This window comes from Equus przewalskii, chromosome 2 (assembly GCF_037783145.1).
Source record: "Equus przewalskii isolate Varuska chromosome 2, EquPr2, whole genome shotgun sequence".
In the NCBI taxonomy this organism is placed as follows: Eukaryota; Metazoa; Chordata; class Mammalia; order Perissodactyla; family Equidae; genus Equus; species Equus przewalskii.
In genome coordinates, this window is record NC_091832.1 from 12721965 (window position 1) to 12734831 (window position 12867).

Here is a 12867-nt window from a genome sequence, read left to right on the forward strand (position 1 = left end):
ATGCCAGGCACTGTTTCATAAGTACTTCACATGTATTTATTCAGTCCTTACAACAACCCAATGAGGCAGGTCCCATTAATTAACAAGAGGCGTCTTAGAGCCCTGCAGAGAAAGGGTAACAGGCAATAATCCGATAGTCCAAAGCAGGTGTGAATTCTGCATCTCCCTTAGTCTTTGATTTGTGTCTTGACAAAACTTTGAGCCTTATCTTAATTGAAGACCTCTAATTCTCTTATCAAAAATAATCATCTTGTACCCAAAATAAAACCTCTTGCCTTGCCAAAGTCAAATAAGTCTTAGCGAGTACCACTGTCATAAATAGGGATCCCACAGGGAAGGAGGGTATCAAGGGCCAGGGGATGTAGGTGGTGAGACCCTGGGGCTGAGCCAGCCCCGGGCTCTGCTGGGTTTCGGAGGCTGCTTGGGTGTGAGGGTGGTAAAGGGAAACACTACAGAAGAGCCACGCTCCTCTGAGGGCTGGGCCAAGCCCAACAAGGCAAAGCGCTGGGCAGGTGGGGTGGAAAAGTAGGCCTTCTGCTCTTCAGAGTAGCGCTCCTGGGGTGTCACGGCATCCCGGTATGTCCAGTCACGCCAATGGAAATTGAAGCCTTCAAGTAGGGTAATTCGGTCAGCTCTTGTAGGTACACAGTCAAGAGGCTTCATGGGTGGCAGATCGGGCACCTCTATTCCTGGCAGCAGCAGCACCCCTCGAATGGCAAACCAGCCCCCAAATCGGGGATGTATGCACACGCCTGATATATGCTGGGAAGAGGGTAAGGAAAATGTCATGGAGGTCACCTTGTCACCAAGTCCAACTGCCATCACTGCAAGCTAGGTTTTGTTCACTTCTCACTCAACAGACACTAATTCCACATGTAAGCCTATGTCACTTTTGTGGCTGGCTTGGCCCCCATTCCCTCTGAACAACCCTTTTCATGAGCTAACTGGCCTTGAAGAGTTCCCTGAGCTGAGCCTCAATCAACTTCCCAGTTTCACTGGTCTGATAACCACTCAGATCCTCCATCCTTTAACAGGGTTTTAAGAACAGACTAAGTTCACTGAACTGATGTGTCTCCAGGTAGACTCCAGAAAGCATTTGGGCTGGATCCCTGGCCAGGGCACACCTTTGTCCTGGATTGTGTCTACCAACTTCTTTACCCAGGGGAGGTGGAGGAATGTGGGACCTGATATCTTCAGGGGCCTTTGCCATTTTCTCTCTTAGTCCCTACTCATTCACACTCGGTCTCTGACCTGAGTTCCCCAGGGGTCAGCTTCCACATCTTGTCGTTGGTAGTAGTAAGCAGCTCCTGCCACGTGAGCTGCTGTCTGAGCCAGAATCTTGGGGCGCCGGTTGGGGTGTACCTCGTAGTCAGCGATGACTTCCATCTGTAGCTCTGGAAGGCTCTGGGATAGAAGACAAGATGGAAGCTCCCTTCAGCATGAGAGGAATCATGACCTTGCCCTACAGAGCCCTGATCTGTGTTAAAACTGTCCTGTCCTCGGAAGTCATGTTTAAGGGAAGAACGTGACCTTAAACTTGGAGTGGGCGTAGGGGTAGGGAGCTCCAGTGTGAAGAAAATGATATTCTGTCTAGGAGGGCCCATGTTTGAAGGGAAATATACAAGGTCTTCCACAGAAACTTCCATTATGAGGGGTGACTTGGCTCTGCCCTCCACAGTCCCAGTGTAGGGGAAGATCTGGCCCACCTTTGGGGAGACCCAGTGTATATGTACATATGCGTGTGTACATGTGAGCGTGTGGTAGGGGACTATTGTTCTGTCCTCAAAAGACCCCAGAGACGGCATTAAACTTCCAGGTCTAGGGCAGACAGGTGAGAGATACCTGGGGAATGTTGGGCTTATTCCTATTTCACTTGGAAGCCAAGGGAAGTCTGGTCTGGGGTTCATACAGTTGCCTATCAGTGTAGGGTGAGTGCTATTGATTTCAGACCAGAGTGGGTGCTGCTGGAAGAAATGGGCGAACCTGGGATGAGAAGGCAGAATAGGGAAGGATCACAATGTCAAGGCAGGCTTTAAGGTATCTTTCCACCTGAGAAATGGCTCCTAACCCTAGGTAGGTCTAGATCCTGCAATGAGCTTGGAGGAGCTGGAAGCAGCTGCAGATTTGGAAGTTAGGGGAGGATATGAGCCTTGCTCACCTCTCTAACACGGCCCAAGTGGTAGGCCACACACTGGTCCACAGGGTCAGTCAGTGGTTGGAGGTGGCAGCTCTGCAGGAAGGGCTTGAGGGCCCGGTCAAACATGGCAGGTGTGCTGAGTACCAGGAAGGCCAGGGTAGGTCCTGGAAGGGGCAAGTGGAAGGCTGGAGGCAAGAGTGCATTATACCATGCCACCTGGAACAGAGAGAAAATTCAGGCCACACAGGAGGGTGAACTTAAGCCTTAGCTAAGCCTATACCTTAGCTTGGCATTCAAGGCCTCATATATCTTACCCCAACCTCCACCTCATTCATTCAATCAATGAATTTCTACTGATGCTGTGTGATGTGTTTATGGAGGATTCATCCGAATTTGAAAGGGAGTTTAGAATAGAGAATTCATGAACAACTAAGAAAAAAAGAAACTGATTGTACTGTGATTAGTGCAATGACAGGGCCAGATCAGGGTCCTCTGAAATTACAAAAGGCTTCTTGGAAGCTGAATCTTGAAGGCTGGGGAGGAAACTGACAGGCTAATGCAGGGAGGGGGAATCTGATGTGTATTCTAAACAGAGGTAACAGCATAAACAAAGACAGGGAAAAAGTACAGGGCATATTTGGAGAACAGCAAATTGTCTAGTTTGCCAGAAGTGGGTCTGTAGAGGGAAGCAGAGGGAAAGAAGGCTGGAGAAATCACTAGGAGCGCGATTGTTACTGACCTTGAATACCAATTTAAGGAATATGGATATAATTTGGTGACAGTGAGGGGCTAGCCATTTCAGATTTAAGATTTAATCAATCTGGCTGCAGTGTGGAGGATGGATTGGAGGCAAAATGACAGCAAGAAGGTTATTGCAGTAATCTAAATGAGAAATAGTGGCCTGGACCAGGCCATAGATGGGTTGGATGGAGAGACTGGATTTGGGAGATTCAGGAGACAGACTCCTAAAGGTCTTGGTGGCTGATTGGAGATGAGAGAAGTAGGAGCTTAGGAGGACTGTCAGGGCTCCAGATGGCTCTGTTCAGTACAATAGCTCCCACTACCCAGGTCTACCTCACCCACGAGATAGGCATCCTCACTCTCACCCATACCTGCCATCCACCACTGTCTCCACACTTTTACTCAAGCTGCTTGTGATATTTGGGATGTACATAACCCTCCTTTCTTCCAGTCTATCTTTTCAGATATAGCTCAACTCCATTTTTTTCTGGGAAGCCTTCTTTCTCAAGCTAGACCTAACCTATCTCTTCCTCTATATCATCCCCTAGCATTGCTGTGGGCCACTCAGTGGAAAGGGTGAGAATGGGCTCTCATAGGCATCAAGCTAAGGCTCAAGCTGAGCTGATTTAGCTTTGTGTCCAAGCATTTGGCTCAGTGCAGGGGTCACTGGATAAGGGGGAAATGGACTTATGTAAACAAAGGTAGATGGTGGTGCCAGACTTCTGTGTCAGGCGGGTGCAAAGAGTTTCTACACCCAGCCCAGCGCTGGTGATTGGCAACATCATGAATTATCCTTCTGTTGGTAGATGGAACAAACCAGTCAATTGTTTGCTTGTTCAACACCAGGAATGCCCTTCTCTCCTCAGATGACCTAAATCCTAGCCATGCAAACCTTCCAGGCCTTGCCCTCTCCTAACTCCTTCAGGAAGCTTCCAAAAGTGACTCTGGCCCCATGGGTCCCTTTCTTCCTGTAAGTTATGTAGGTGACAGAGCCACAGGTTACTGGATCATATGGTGTCTCCTACTCACCAATCTGGCATTATATGGAGGTAAAAGGACAAACGTGAGACTGCTTCTCCACACTTTTAACCCAAGCCCCGGCTGATATCCTGTCCCTGTAGGTCAGAAGGACACGGGGCCAGAGGAGCTCCGGAAGGATCAGAGGGCTCCCGGGCCTCACGCAGGTAGCACAGAGGCCATTCATACACCTTGCCCTAGTACAGAAATAGGGAGAGACCAACCTGGAAGGGGTAAACTTCGAAGCCAAAAGAGCACAACGTGTCCTCAATCTTCTGCTGCAGCTCTGCAACTTGCGGCTCCATAGCGCGCCCTACAAGCTGAGCTTGCTGGGAAATGGAGTCTCAAGGACAACGTGGGCCGTTAAGTTTCAAGGTACTTGGACTCCATTTCCCAAGAACTACTGGGACCAGCAGCAGGAAAGCCTTAGCTTTGCGCGATGCATCCTGGAATACGTAGTTCATTTGGTCCTAGAGACAACTACAACAGAATCAGAAAGACTCGGTTTCCCGGCAAGCTTCACGGTGGAGGTGTGACTTCACATGTCGCTTCCAGGGAAACGTAGTTCGGCAGCCTCCAACGCCGGTTTTCTCCGCCAGAGGCGAACTCAGTTTCCCAAGTGGCGCTGCGGAAGGCAGTCCGAAGTTGGACTTTCCCGGCCTACCCGAGGGTTTGAACCCAGCGGCGGCAGTAGACGCTGGGACAGGTTCGGCGTGATGGCGTCAGTGTCCTGTATCTGGAGAGGTCTCGACCAAGACTCGGCACTTTCAACCCTTACCTGATGTCTGCATATCTGGGTATCCTGCTTTTACCCCAGATCCCCAAGAACGCCTCTCCCCTGACTAGTCCCAGAGGCTCAGTTTTGGTCTGATACTGCATCCCTACCCTTAGTATTGCATCTCTACTCCCCGTTTTCCATCTGACGTTGCGGTCTTTTCTGGGCCGTGCCTCGGGTGCCTCGGGCTGGGAGAGTGAGGGCACAAGACGCCGGGGAGCCAGACCCCTGCCGCAGGCTATGAGTAGGGGCCTGAGCTGGTCTGAGCAGCTCGACGCGCTTCTCAGTGCGACTGACGGAAATGTGGCCAGGATTAAGGTGAGGGGGCGCGCCTGTGGCCCCCGGTTTGGGGGTTTGGGTTAAGGGACTCTCATAAAGAGCTCACTGGCCTGTGCACTTGTGTCTTTTGTAGCAGCGGCTGTATCCCCTTGGGGTCTCTACCTCAGGTAAGTGTTGCCCCCTTTTCTACTCCCCAGCCTTTTCGCTTTCCAGGATCTGCCTTTTTTCTAGTGCCTGTAACATCCACAGTTCCTTCCAAATTCCATTTCCTTTCCTGAACAAACATGTGTCGTGCCCCCCCAACCCCCTTAAGCCTTGCACTTGTCCCTTCCTTATTCCCTCAGCAGGAGATCTGACTGGGATTCGGACTTCCCCTCATCACTTGCCTCCCCAGTCAGGAGTCCAAGCACAAAAGCCTTGGGGTCTAGAGACTCCCATTGTCCCAGAGAGGCCGAGTTGGGCTGAGGCCCATAGTGCATCTTCTCTCTGGGATGAAGTTACTGTTCTCCGATCCCAGCTTCAATCCCAGGCTAAGGTGAGGCATGGAATCCTAGGTGTATATATGTGGTGTTTGTGTGCGATGAGGATACCAGGTGTTGGGGAAGCCCTTTACTCGGTAGCTCATGTGGTGTTTCTGCCTGGGTAGGTGACTGAGGCTCTAAGGCAGGCTGTGCAGGGTCTGCTGGAAGAGCGAGAGCAGCAGAAGTACCAGATCTGTACTCTGGAAGGTATCTGGCCATTTTTTTTTCTTTATGCACACATCCTCATATGTATGCACACAATTTTGTTGCACACTTATGTGTGTGCTTGTGTCTTGATTTGCGAGTGGAGTCTCTAGGCTCATATGTGAAGCTTTTAGAGGGGCTGACCCCCAACTTGTCCCACTATAGCATCACTAAGGTTGCTGCAGAAGGGCCCAGAGCAGAGAGTCCTTCTCCTGGAGCAACGCCTGGAGGGGCTAAGAAGGGAACTACAGGGCCTTCGAAGCCAGGTGCAGGAACAGGCCCAAACCCAAATACAGACAGGACCACGAAAGTGCAGTGCTACCAGTGGCCTTCACCAAGAGCTGCAGAATGAGTAAGCAATGGGCAAGACCTTTCCTTTTTCTGGCCTCTGAACTCCTGGTATTCTGGTAGCCTCCTCTGGCCTTGTTGACTGCCTTTAGAATGACACTGCTGTCATCTTTGTAGGCGGCAACTGCTGTGGGAGGAGTCAGAGATTGTGTGGGAGGAATTGAAGTTGCTGCGGAACCAGCTGAGTGAGTAAAAGATTGGGAGTGGGTATGAGTTCATCTGTCTGTCCCCTTTTCTGGAAAGGCTTCTTGCTTTCTCAGTAGGTGGTCATAGCTCTGACTGCTTGAGCTACTCAGAAGTCTGGCCAGGTATTTTGTTGTGCCTCCCATGGTGTGAGTCTAGTCTCCCCAGACAGCTAGGAAGCTTCCCAACAGCTGGACCAGAATGCTTCTGTCTCAGTTTTCAGCACTGAGCTGGGCACAAGGCAGGGAGGGGGAAGGGAAGAAGTTGGAGAACAGCCCCCTTATTTTCTTTCATCTGTAGGCCAGCACCAGGAGCTGCTGCTGAAACAGATGGCTCAGGGGCGGCAAACTCAGGCCCGTGGCTGGAAGGTAGGACCAGGATTGGACCTATCTCTTCATATCTCCCTGTGGAGGCCCCTTACTTTCTTTGTCTGTCCTCTTCTGCAGGCAGGCCAGGATACCCTCTTCCACCCCTATCTCTTTTCCTCTCTTCCCTGTGCTGACTCCACCTCCCTCCAAAACTCTTCTTCCCACGCCTTCTGCTCCAGGCCATGAGAAACTGTCTAACATGAGGGTTCCAAGTGTGCTGAAGAAGCCAATCATGGGGAGGGGGGTTCCTCCTGGAGAGGGAGAGGTTTGGTCCTACCTGGGCCCATGGTCTGGCAGATATTGAAGCAGCTGCAAAGTGTCCAGGTGGGCAAGGGTCATGCTCTGGAGGCTGCCAGGACAGAGGCCCAGGATGCCCGGCAGGAGAACGACCTCCTCAGGTCAGGGGGTATGGGTGCTTGTGGCATTGGAAGGGATTTGTCTCACAGAGGTCAGACATTGGAGATCAAAGTTCAGCAATCCCAGATTTGACATGGGCTGGTAGGGGCGGTATGAGCATCCGGGTTATAGCCCATAAGGGCAGTAGTGGACATTCTTTACTTGTCACTGAAATATCTTTATATGTTTGGAGGATAAAGGGAGAGGAGACTAGAGGACTCAGGAAGAGGTAGCGCCCCCTTGACCCACCATCATCATTTCTACCTCTGATTCTGTTCCCCTTTCTAGGACCTCTGTTCACGTCCTCCAATATGAGCTGCCCCTGGCTGCCACCTTCGCCATGTCTCTTTCTTCATCTAGCTCTGAAGTCAGTCTTCGGGACAGTAGCTGGGAAGTCTTAAGGAAGCTAGGTGGGGGTAAGGGCAGGGATCCCAGTTTTGGGGGAGGCTGAATCTGAATGATACCTGGATGTCAGCTGCCTAATTGTTTGGCACTGGGTAGAATGGAGTCTCTGCCTCTTTCTTTGTGAATCCATCAACCTCTGTTGCTACTTATCCCAAGTCAGGCCTATACATCTCTCCCCGTCAGACAGGACCAGGGCCTAGTTCTGTGTGTATTACAGTGCTTGCTGATGGTTTGTCCTCTCTTCCCTTTCTCTCCTTTTAGATCTACAGGGGAACACCCTTTCTAAACCAGAGCCCAGCAACTTTCAGCTCCAGGCCCATAGCCTTGAGCAGAAGGACTTATCCTTTAAGGACCCCAAGATGCTCCTGAGTGACCTGTAAGAACTTGTAAGACTAGTAGGATGAAATCTTCTTTGCTCCCTTTCTCTTCCACGGCCCTCTTTCTGGCCCCCCTGCCCCTCCCCTCTTAATCTCCCCTCCCTACTGGGACTTGTCACTGCCTGCCCATCCCTGCCCACTAATTTCAATAAAATAAAATGGTTTAACCCTCCTAGATGTCTTTTCTCTGACTCGGCACCCCCATGGGATAGACTCAGCTATACCTTTTCTTCCTTCTGTTACTTGACTGCTTCCTGCCACCTCTCTCTCTGAAATCCAAGTTCATAGACATTTATAACTGTAACTTCTGAGTGTAAGCCCTGTGCTCAGTGGAACTTGGAAGGAGATGGGAGGTCTCATTTTGGTGGGTAGAATGAGGTAGGACAGTGCTCTGAGGCAGTACTGCTGTGGGGATGCAGAAAAGGGCAAGACATTCTGGTGGGCCCTGGACCTGGGCAACACAAGGCTTCCTCTCCTCGTCTCCAGCTGCTGCCTCTTGAGGCTTACTCCAGGCCCTCCACACCTCCTCATCCTCAGCAGCTCAGCCTGCATTTCTGCAGCAGTCTCCTCCCTGGTCTCTCTTGCAGTCTCTCTGCCTCTAATCCAGTGGCTTTCAGAATTTTTTGACTATGACCTCCAGTAGGAAATACAGTTTACACTGTAGCCCAGTAAACACACATGTATATGTTTATTAACTGAAATAAATTTCATTATTCAATAGGAGTGATGCACTCTGATATTCAACAAATTTCGTTATTCAGTAGGAGTGATGTACCAAAAAATGCCTTGTGGCTATTGGTTCTAATCCTTCCTCCACTTGGTTGCTCTCTGGAAAGTATATGTTCCTAGATAGACTAAGGGCAGCTTTACTTTCTCCTTTCCTGGGTGTTGTATTCTAGATAGTGCAGTCCAGGATTTTCTTAGAAGCAACAGCATCTCGTTGAGGTCTCTTCCACTGCTAAATACGGTCTTGTGTCACTTAACGATGGGGATATGTTCTGAGAAGTGCATTGTTCTGGGAGATGCATCGTTAGGCAATTTTGTCATTGTGCAAACACCATAGAGTGTAAGTACACAAACCTAGAGGGTAACTACTACACACCTAAGCTATATGGTACTAATCTTATGGGACCCCTGTTGTATATGCAGTCTGTCATTGACCAAAATGTTGTTCTGCAGTGCATGACTTTATAGCCAAATGATAATGCCATACATCCCCTAAGTGGATTTTTTTTTAGCATGATATGTACTGGTATGTATTTGCCCTGAACCGAGATGCCCAGTGGGCTCATGTAAAGGTCTCAGCTCTTAGCTCAGTCTAGCTGAGAAGAGGAGACAGTTATGTGAAATGAAAGCATAATAAAAGGCTGAGGTGAGTAGGGCTGGAACTACTTCCTGTTGTGGGGTGCATTCACGGCCCTGGCGTAACTAGCAAACAGGTCATGAAGAGTAGGTCCTTGACACCTGAATAGCTATAAGGCAATCCCTCAGCATTAGGGAGATTGCTGAGAATAGAATGATAGAGATCAGACCTGGGTCTAACAGAACCTGCTCAAAAAACCAAAAACTTCCCATCCAGACTCCTCTTCCTTCTGAAGCAAGTGCAAGGAACCCCTGTCTTTTACATCTTTCACTGGCCAGGTGATACATCTGGCATGGTGGCATTATTCGATTGTCCTTGCTACCAGTGCCCTAGTTATTTATCAACTACTTTGTATCAGGCTCTGTGGGAGAAAAGTTTGCAAGGATACCAGGGCTCTAACAACAGAAACAGAAACAGTACTGTGGAACAATGGTATTTGAACGGTCACCAGGTGGCAGCACATGATTTGTTGCCAGAAGAATGATACAGAAAAGGCTTTGGGCCAAGGGGACTGGGCTAGGGAGGTCTCTTCTGTCAGAGATCCTGTGAACTACCAATCTTCCTAAAACAGGTCCTGTTAAGGCTACTCTCCTGCTCAAGAACTTTTGATAGCTCTCACAGCATAAAAAAGAAAGGACAAATTTGGCATTTAATCCCAACCCACATTTAACCCTTTCTCCATTTTTATCTCCTACCACACACCTTTCTTAAACTTTATTGCCACCAGGAATGCACACCACCTATACTCCAATTATTCAAATCCTGCTCATCTGTGAATACACTTCCAGAAGGGGGCAAGTCTAAAGATGTCTGAAAGGAGGTCTCTAACTCAAGGGAGAGCTGGTGCAGGAAGGCCGGAACTCCGCTGTTTTTTTGCCTGCTCTTCCCCCTGGAAGCCCTAGTTCTGTTCCAATGTGCTCAAGCATGAGATTTTGAGCACCTGAAATCAGGCATACGGAAAGCATGAGGAAATAGGTGCCTGTTGAACAGATGATTAGAATTCTTATTCCCTACCCAGCTCTTTCAAAATCCTGTTTTCAAGCCAGCTCAAGTGTTAACTCCTCCACGAATCCTTCACGGAATCGAATCTCTTAGTGTAGATGAATTACTTCCTTACGTTTTGTTTAACCCTACTCATTGCTTTTACTATCTCAAGTCGCTAGTAATTGTTTATATATTAGTCCTTCTCCCCTGCCCCCCAAACTGAGATCCTGCAGGACGCCGCATTCATATAGGTTTTCCTCACTCAGATGGTCCTTACTAGGCTGTAGTTTCACCAACCCAAAAGCCGCGCCAGTCGTATCCATTTTCTGTTGGTTTTATCAATTACCAATCGCTTATATGTTTGGCATTTTGATTGGTCCGTTTTGTGTTTACTCTCCCGCCCTCTGAGAGACTGCTCGACTTGGGTTTCCCCCAGGTGTATTCCCTCCTCCTTGGTTCCGCCTTTCCAACACACTGCCTCTTCTGTTTTTACCTTCACTTCCTTCCTATTGGGTCCCTCCGTCCTCCAGAGTTGGCGCCTAGGGCTGTTGATTGGCTTTTCTAGACGCCCATTGTGCCCACCCTCATACCACGTGGCATGCCTAACGCTAACTGGGCAATTCCTCTAGCTCGTTTATCAAGGATTGACGACTCATTGGCTGCTCTGAGAGGGGCGTGGCCCGCCCAAGCCCCGCCTCCAGCTCGCCTGCCCGCTCGGGCAGGCGTTTCAGTCGCTCGCGGCCGGGGAGCCCAGCGGAGCTTCCAGCTGCCCCCTCTGGCTCGCCGGCCGGATCATCCTCCTGGCCCCGCCAAACAGGCGGGGGGAGCAGTCCCCGACTGCGGGGCCATGGCAGTAGCCTCCTCGTCCTCCGCCGCCGCTAGCCCTGCCGAGTCGCCGGCTTCTGCTCGAGGGACCCCCACCGCCTCCACAGGCTAAGAGCCGTTGCCGCCTCCAGCCGGGAGGGCTACTATGCCCCCTCTTTGCCGCCGCCTCCCCCTCCCGCCCGTGCAGGCCCCCCTCTGGCTGCTCGGTCCCGCCTCAGGTAACGCCGAGAGAGCGCGTGCGGCACACGCCCAGGGCTCCCCGGCCCGCGCGCGGCTGCTGCACCCGTCGCGGCTCGGAGCCTTGGCGCTCGGGACTCTTAGCACCCACGGGACCCTTCGCTTCCCGGGGCTCGTCCTCTCAGCGGCCGGGAACGCTCCTCGACCCCTGCCCCTTCACTTCCCTCAGGGTCCCGGGACAGCCCGCCCCCCGCCTCTCCCCGCGGAGGCCCGGAACCCGTTAGAAGTTCCTTCATGTCGGGGACTCGGCCCGGACTCCTCTCGGGGACTTTCCTCACTTTGGAGACCCAGGAAGCCTTTCTCTCCTCGGAGAGCTCCTGTTTCTGAGACCTCCAGCTCCACACCGAGAGCCTCTGTGGTCTCAGCGCTCCCTCTTCCCTTAGAGATTGGACTCCCTCACTTGACTTCCCTCCAACATACTCTTCCCTCCAAAACATCCACTTCTGCCCTCGAGAGATCCTTCCCCTCCTCTGACGCTGCTGTCGCCCTCTCTTCTTTTCTCTTCTCCCCTGTCATCCCTCTTCTCCCCATCCCTCCTTTTCCCTCTTCTGCCGTTTACCCTTCACTTTGAAGACTCTGGACTAAGACAGTATTCAGATGTAGCTAGAAGTGAAACCAGGGTTTGCCTGATTTAAAAACCTTTCAATTTATACGTCTGAGGAAACCTTGCTAAAGAATTTGGACTTTATTCTGTAGGCATGGGGCGCCGTTGAAAGTTTTGTAAGCAGGAGTTTGGTATGATTGATTATCTCCGGTGAAAATGTGGAGGAAGAACTGAAAGTGAAGACAGTGTGGAGGCAGAAAGCCTAGGTGGACTGGAAACTAGTGTGCTAATCGAGGTCGGAGGGGATGAACGAGGATAGTGGTAGGAAAATGAAGAGAATGGCTTTCAGTTCCATGAGGTTTCAGAATAGACTTGAGAGGATTAATAGTGGGTGGTTTCTGACTCGGCTGATGGGATGGATTGGTGGTGTTAATTGAAATAGGGAACGTAAAGAAACAATTTTGAGGGAAGGTAATGAATTTGGTTTGGGACGTTTAATTTGAGGTATTTTCAGGTATCATTGTAGTTCGCTGGAAATTTGGGTCTGAAAATTGGGAGAAAGGTTGAAACTGAATACATAAATTTGAGAGTCAACAGAGAATATATGGGAGATATTTGAATCCTTAGTATGATATGGTAATACTGAAAGAAGAGAAGAAAATGGCTATGGACCAGAAGGAACATCATTGTTTGAAGGGTAACAGACGCTGAGAAAGAGGTTGAAGGAGTGGGACAAGAACTAGAACAGAATGGCGTTATAGTAGAAGCCAAAGGAAGAAAGGGTTTCGAGAAGGGAGGGGGTGACCATCAGTGTCGGTTGCTCCAGAGGTCAAGTAGAATGAGGATTAGGAAGAAACCACTGAATTTAGCAATTAGAAGATCACTTGTTTCCTTTGAAAGACACTTTAGATAGTGTGATGGTGGCAATGATGGCAGCAGTCAGATCGTGATGGATTGAGAGTAAAATGCGAGGCAGTGAATATAATTACTTTTTCAATAAGTGTGGTTGTGAAGGAGAGTGATAGTAGTGGAATGTCTTTATTGATGACATACTATATGCCAGGTACCGTAAAGATGCTTTATAGCTCACAACAGCCTTGTGGTTTAGGTATCAGTATCCCTCTTTTACAGTTGGGAAGACTATAAGTAAGAATTTGAACAAA

General features: G+C 50.0%; 3 protein-coding genes across 9 annotated transcripts in view; 2 read left to right on the plus strand and 1 right to left on the minus strand.

Moving 5' to 3' along the window:
* Positions 1-13: 13 nt before the first annotated feature.
* MMACHC (metabolism of cobalamin associated C) lies at positions 14-4698 on the minus strand. Of its 2 annotated transcripts, none has more exons than XM_008521571.2 (4): positions 4120-4698; positions 2159-2353; positions 1252-1404; positions 14-762 (listed from the first exon to the last, which is right to left on the minus strand). In XM_008521571.2, exons 1-4 carry the CDS (start codon positions 4198-4200, stop codon positions 346-348), a joined length of 846 nt encoding a protein of 281 aa, XP_008519793.2. In that variant the 5' UTR covers positions 4201-4698; the 3' UTR covers positions 14-345. The 2 variants fall into 2 exon arrangements, with proteins under 2 accessions (XP_008519793.2, XP_070465896.1); XM_070609795.1 differs by having other exon boundaries at positions 2159-2301; positions 4120-4382.
* Positions 4273-7923, plus strand: CCDC163 (CCDC163 homolog). 5 transcript variants are annotated; one of them, XM_070609789.1, is made up of 11 exons: positions 4277-4692; positions 4787-4988; positions 5083-5116; positions 5294-5484; positions 5596-5677; positions 5840-6026; positions 6140-6207; positions 6506-6573; positions 6871-6971; positions 7258-7385; positions 7636-7923. In XM_070609789.1, exons 2-11 carry the CDS (start codon positions 4911-4913, stop codon positions 7752-7754), a joined length of 1056 nt encoding a protein of 351 aa, XP_070465890.1. In that variant the 5' UTR covers positions 4277-4692; positions 4787-4910; the 3' UTR covers positions 7755-7923. The 5 variants fall into 5 exon arrangements, with proteins under 5 accessions (XP_070465892.1, XP_070465895.1, XP_070465894.1 ...); XM_070609790.1 differs by having other exon boundaries at positions 5297-5484; XM_070609791.1 differs by having other exon boundaries at positions 4273-4988; positions 7258-7379.
* Positions 7924-10665: 2742 nt separating this feature from the next.
* Positions 10666-12867, plus strand: part of TESK2 (testis associated actin remodelling kinase 2) — a 163381-nt gene continuing 161179 nt past the window's right edge. Inside the window, exon 1 of one of the 2 annotated variants that reach the window (XM_070609797.1) lies at positions 10666-11141. The gene's annotated coding sequence lies outside the window, so the exon portion shown is untranslated. The remainder of the gene's footprint in view (positions 11142-12867) is intronic. The other variant, XM_070609796.1, reaches the window with a different exon arrangement.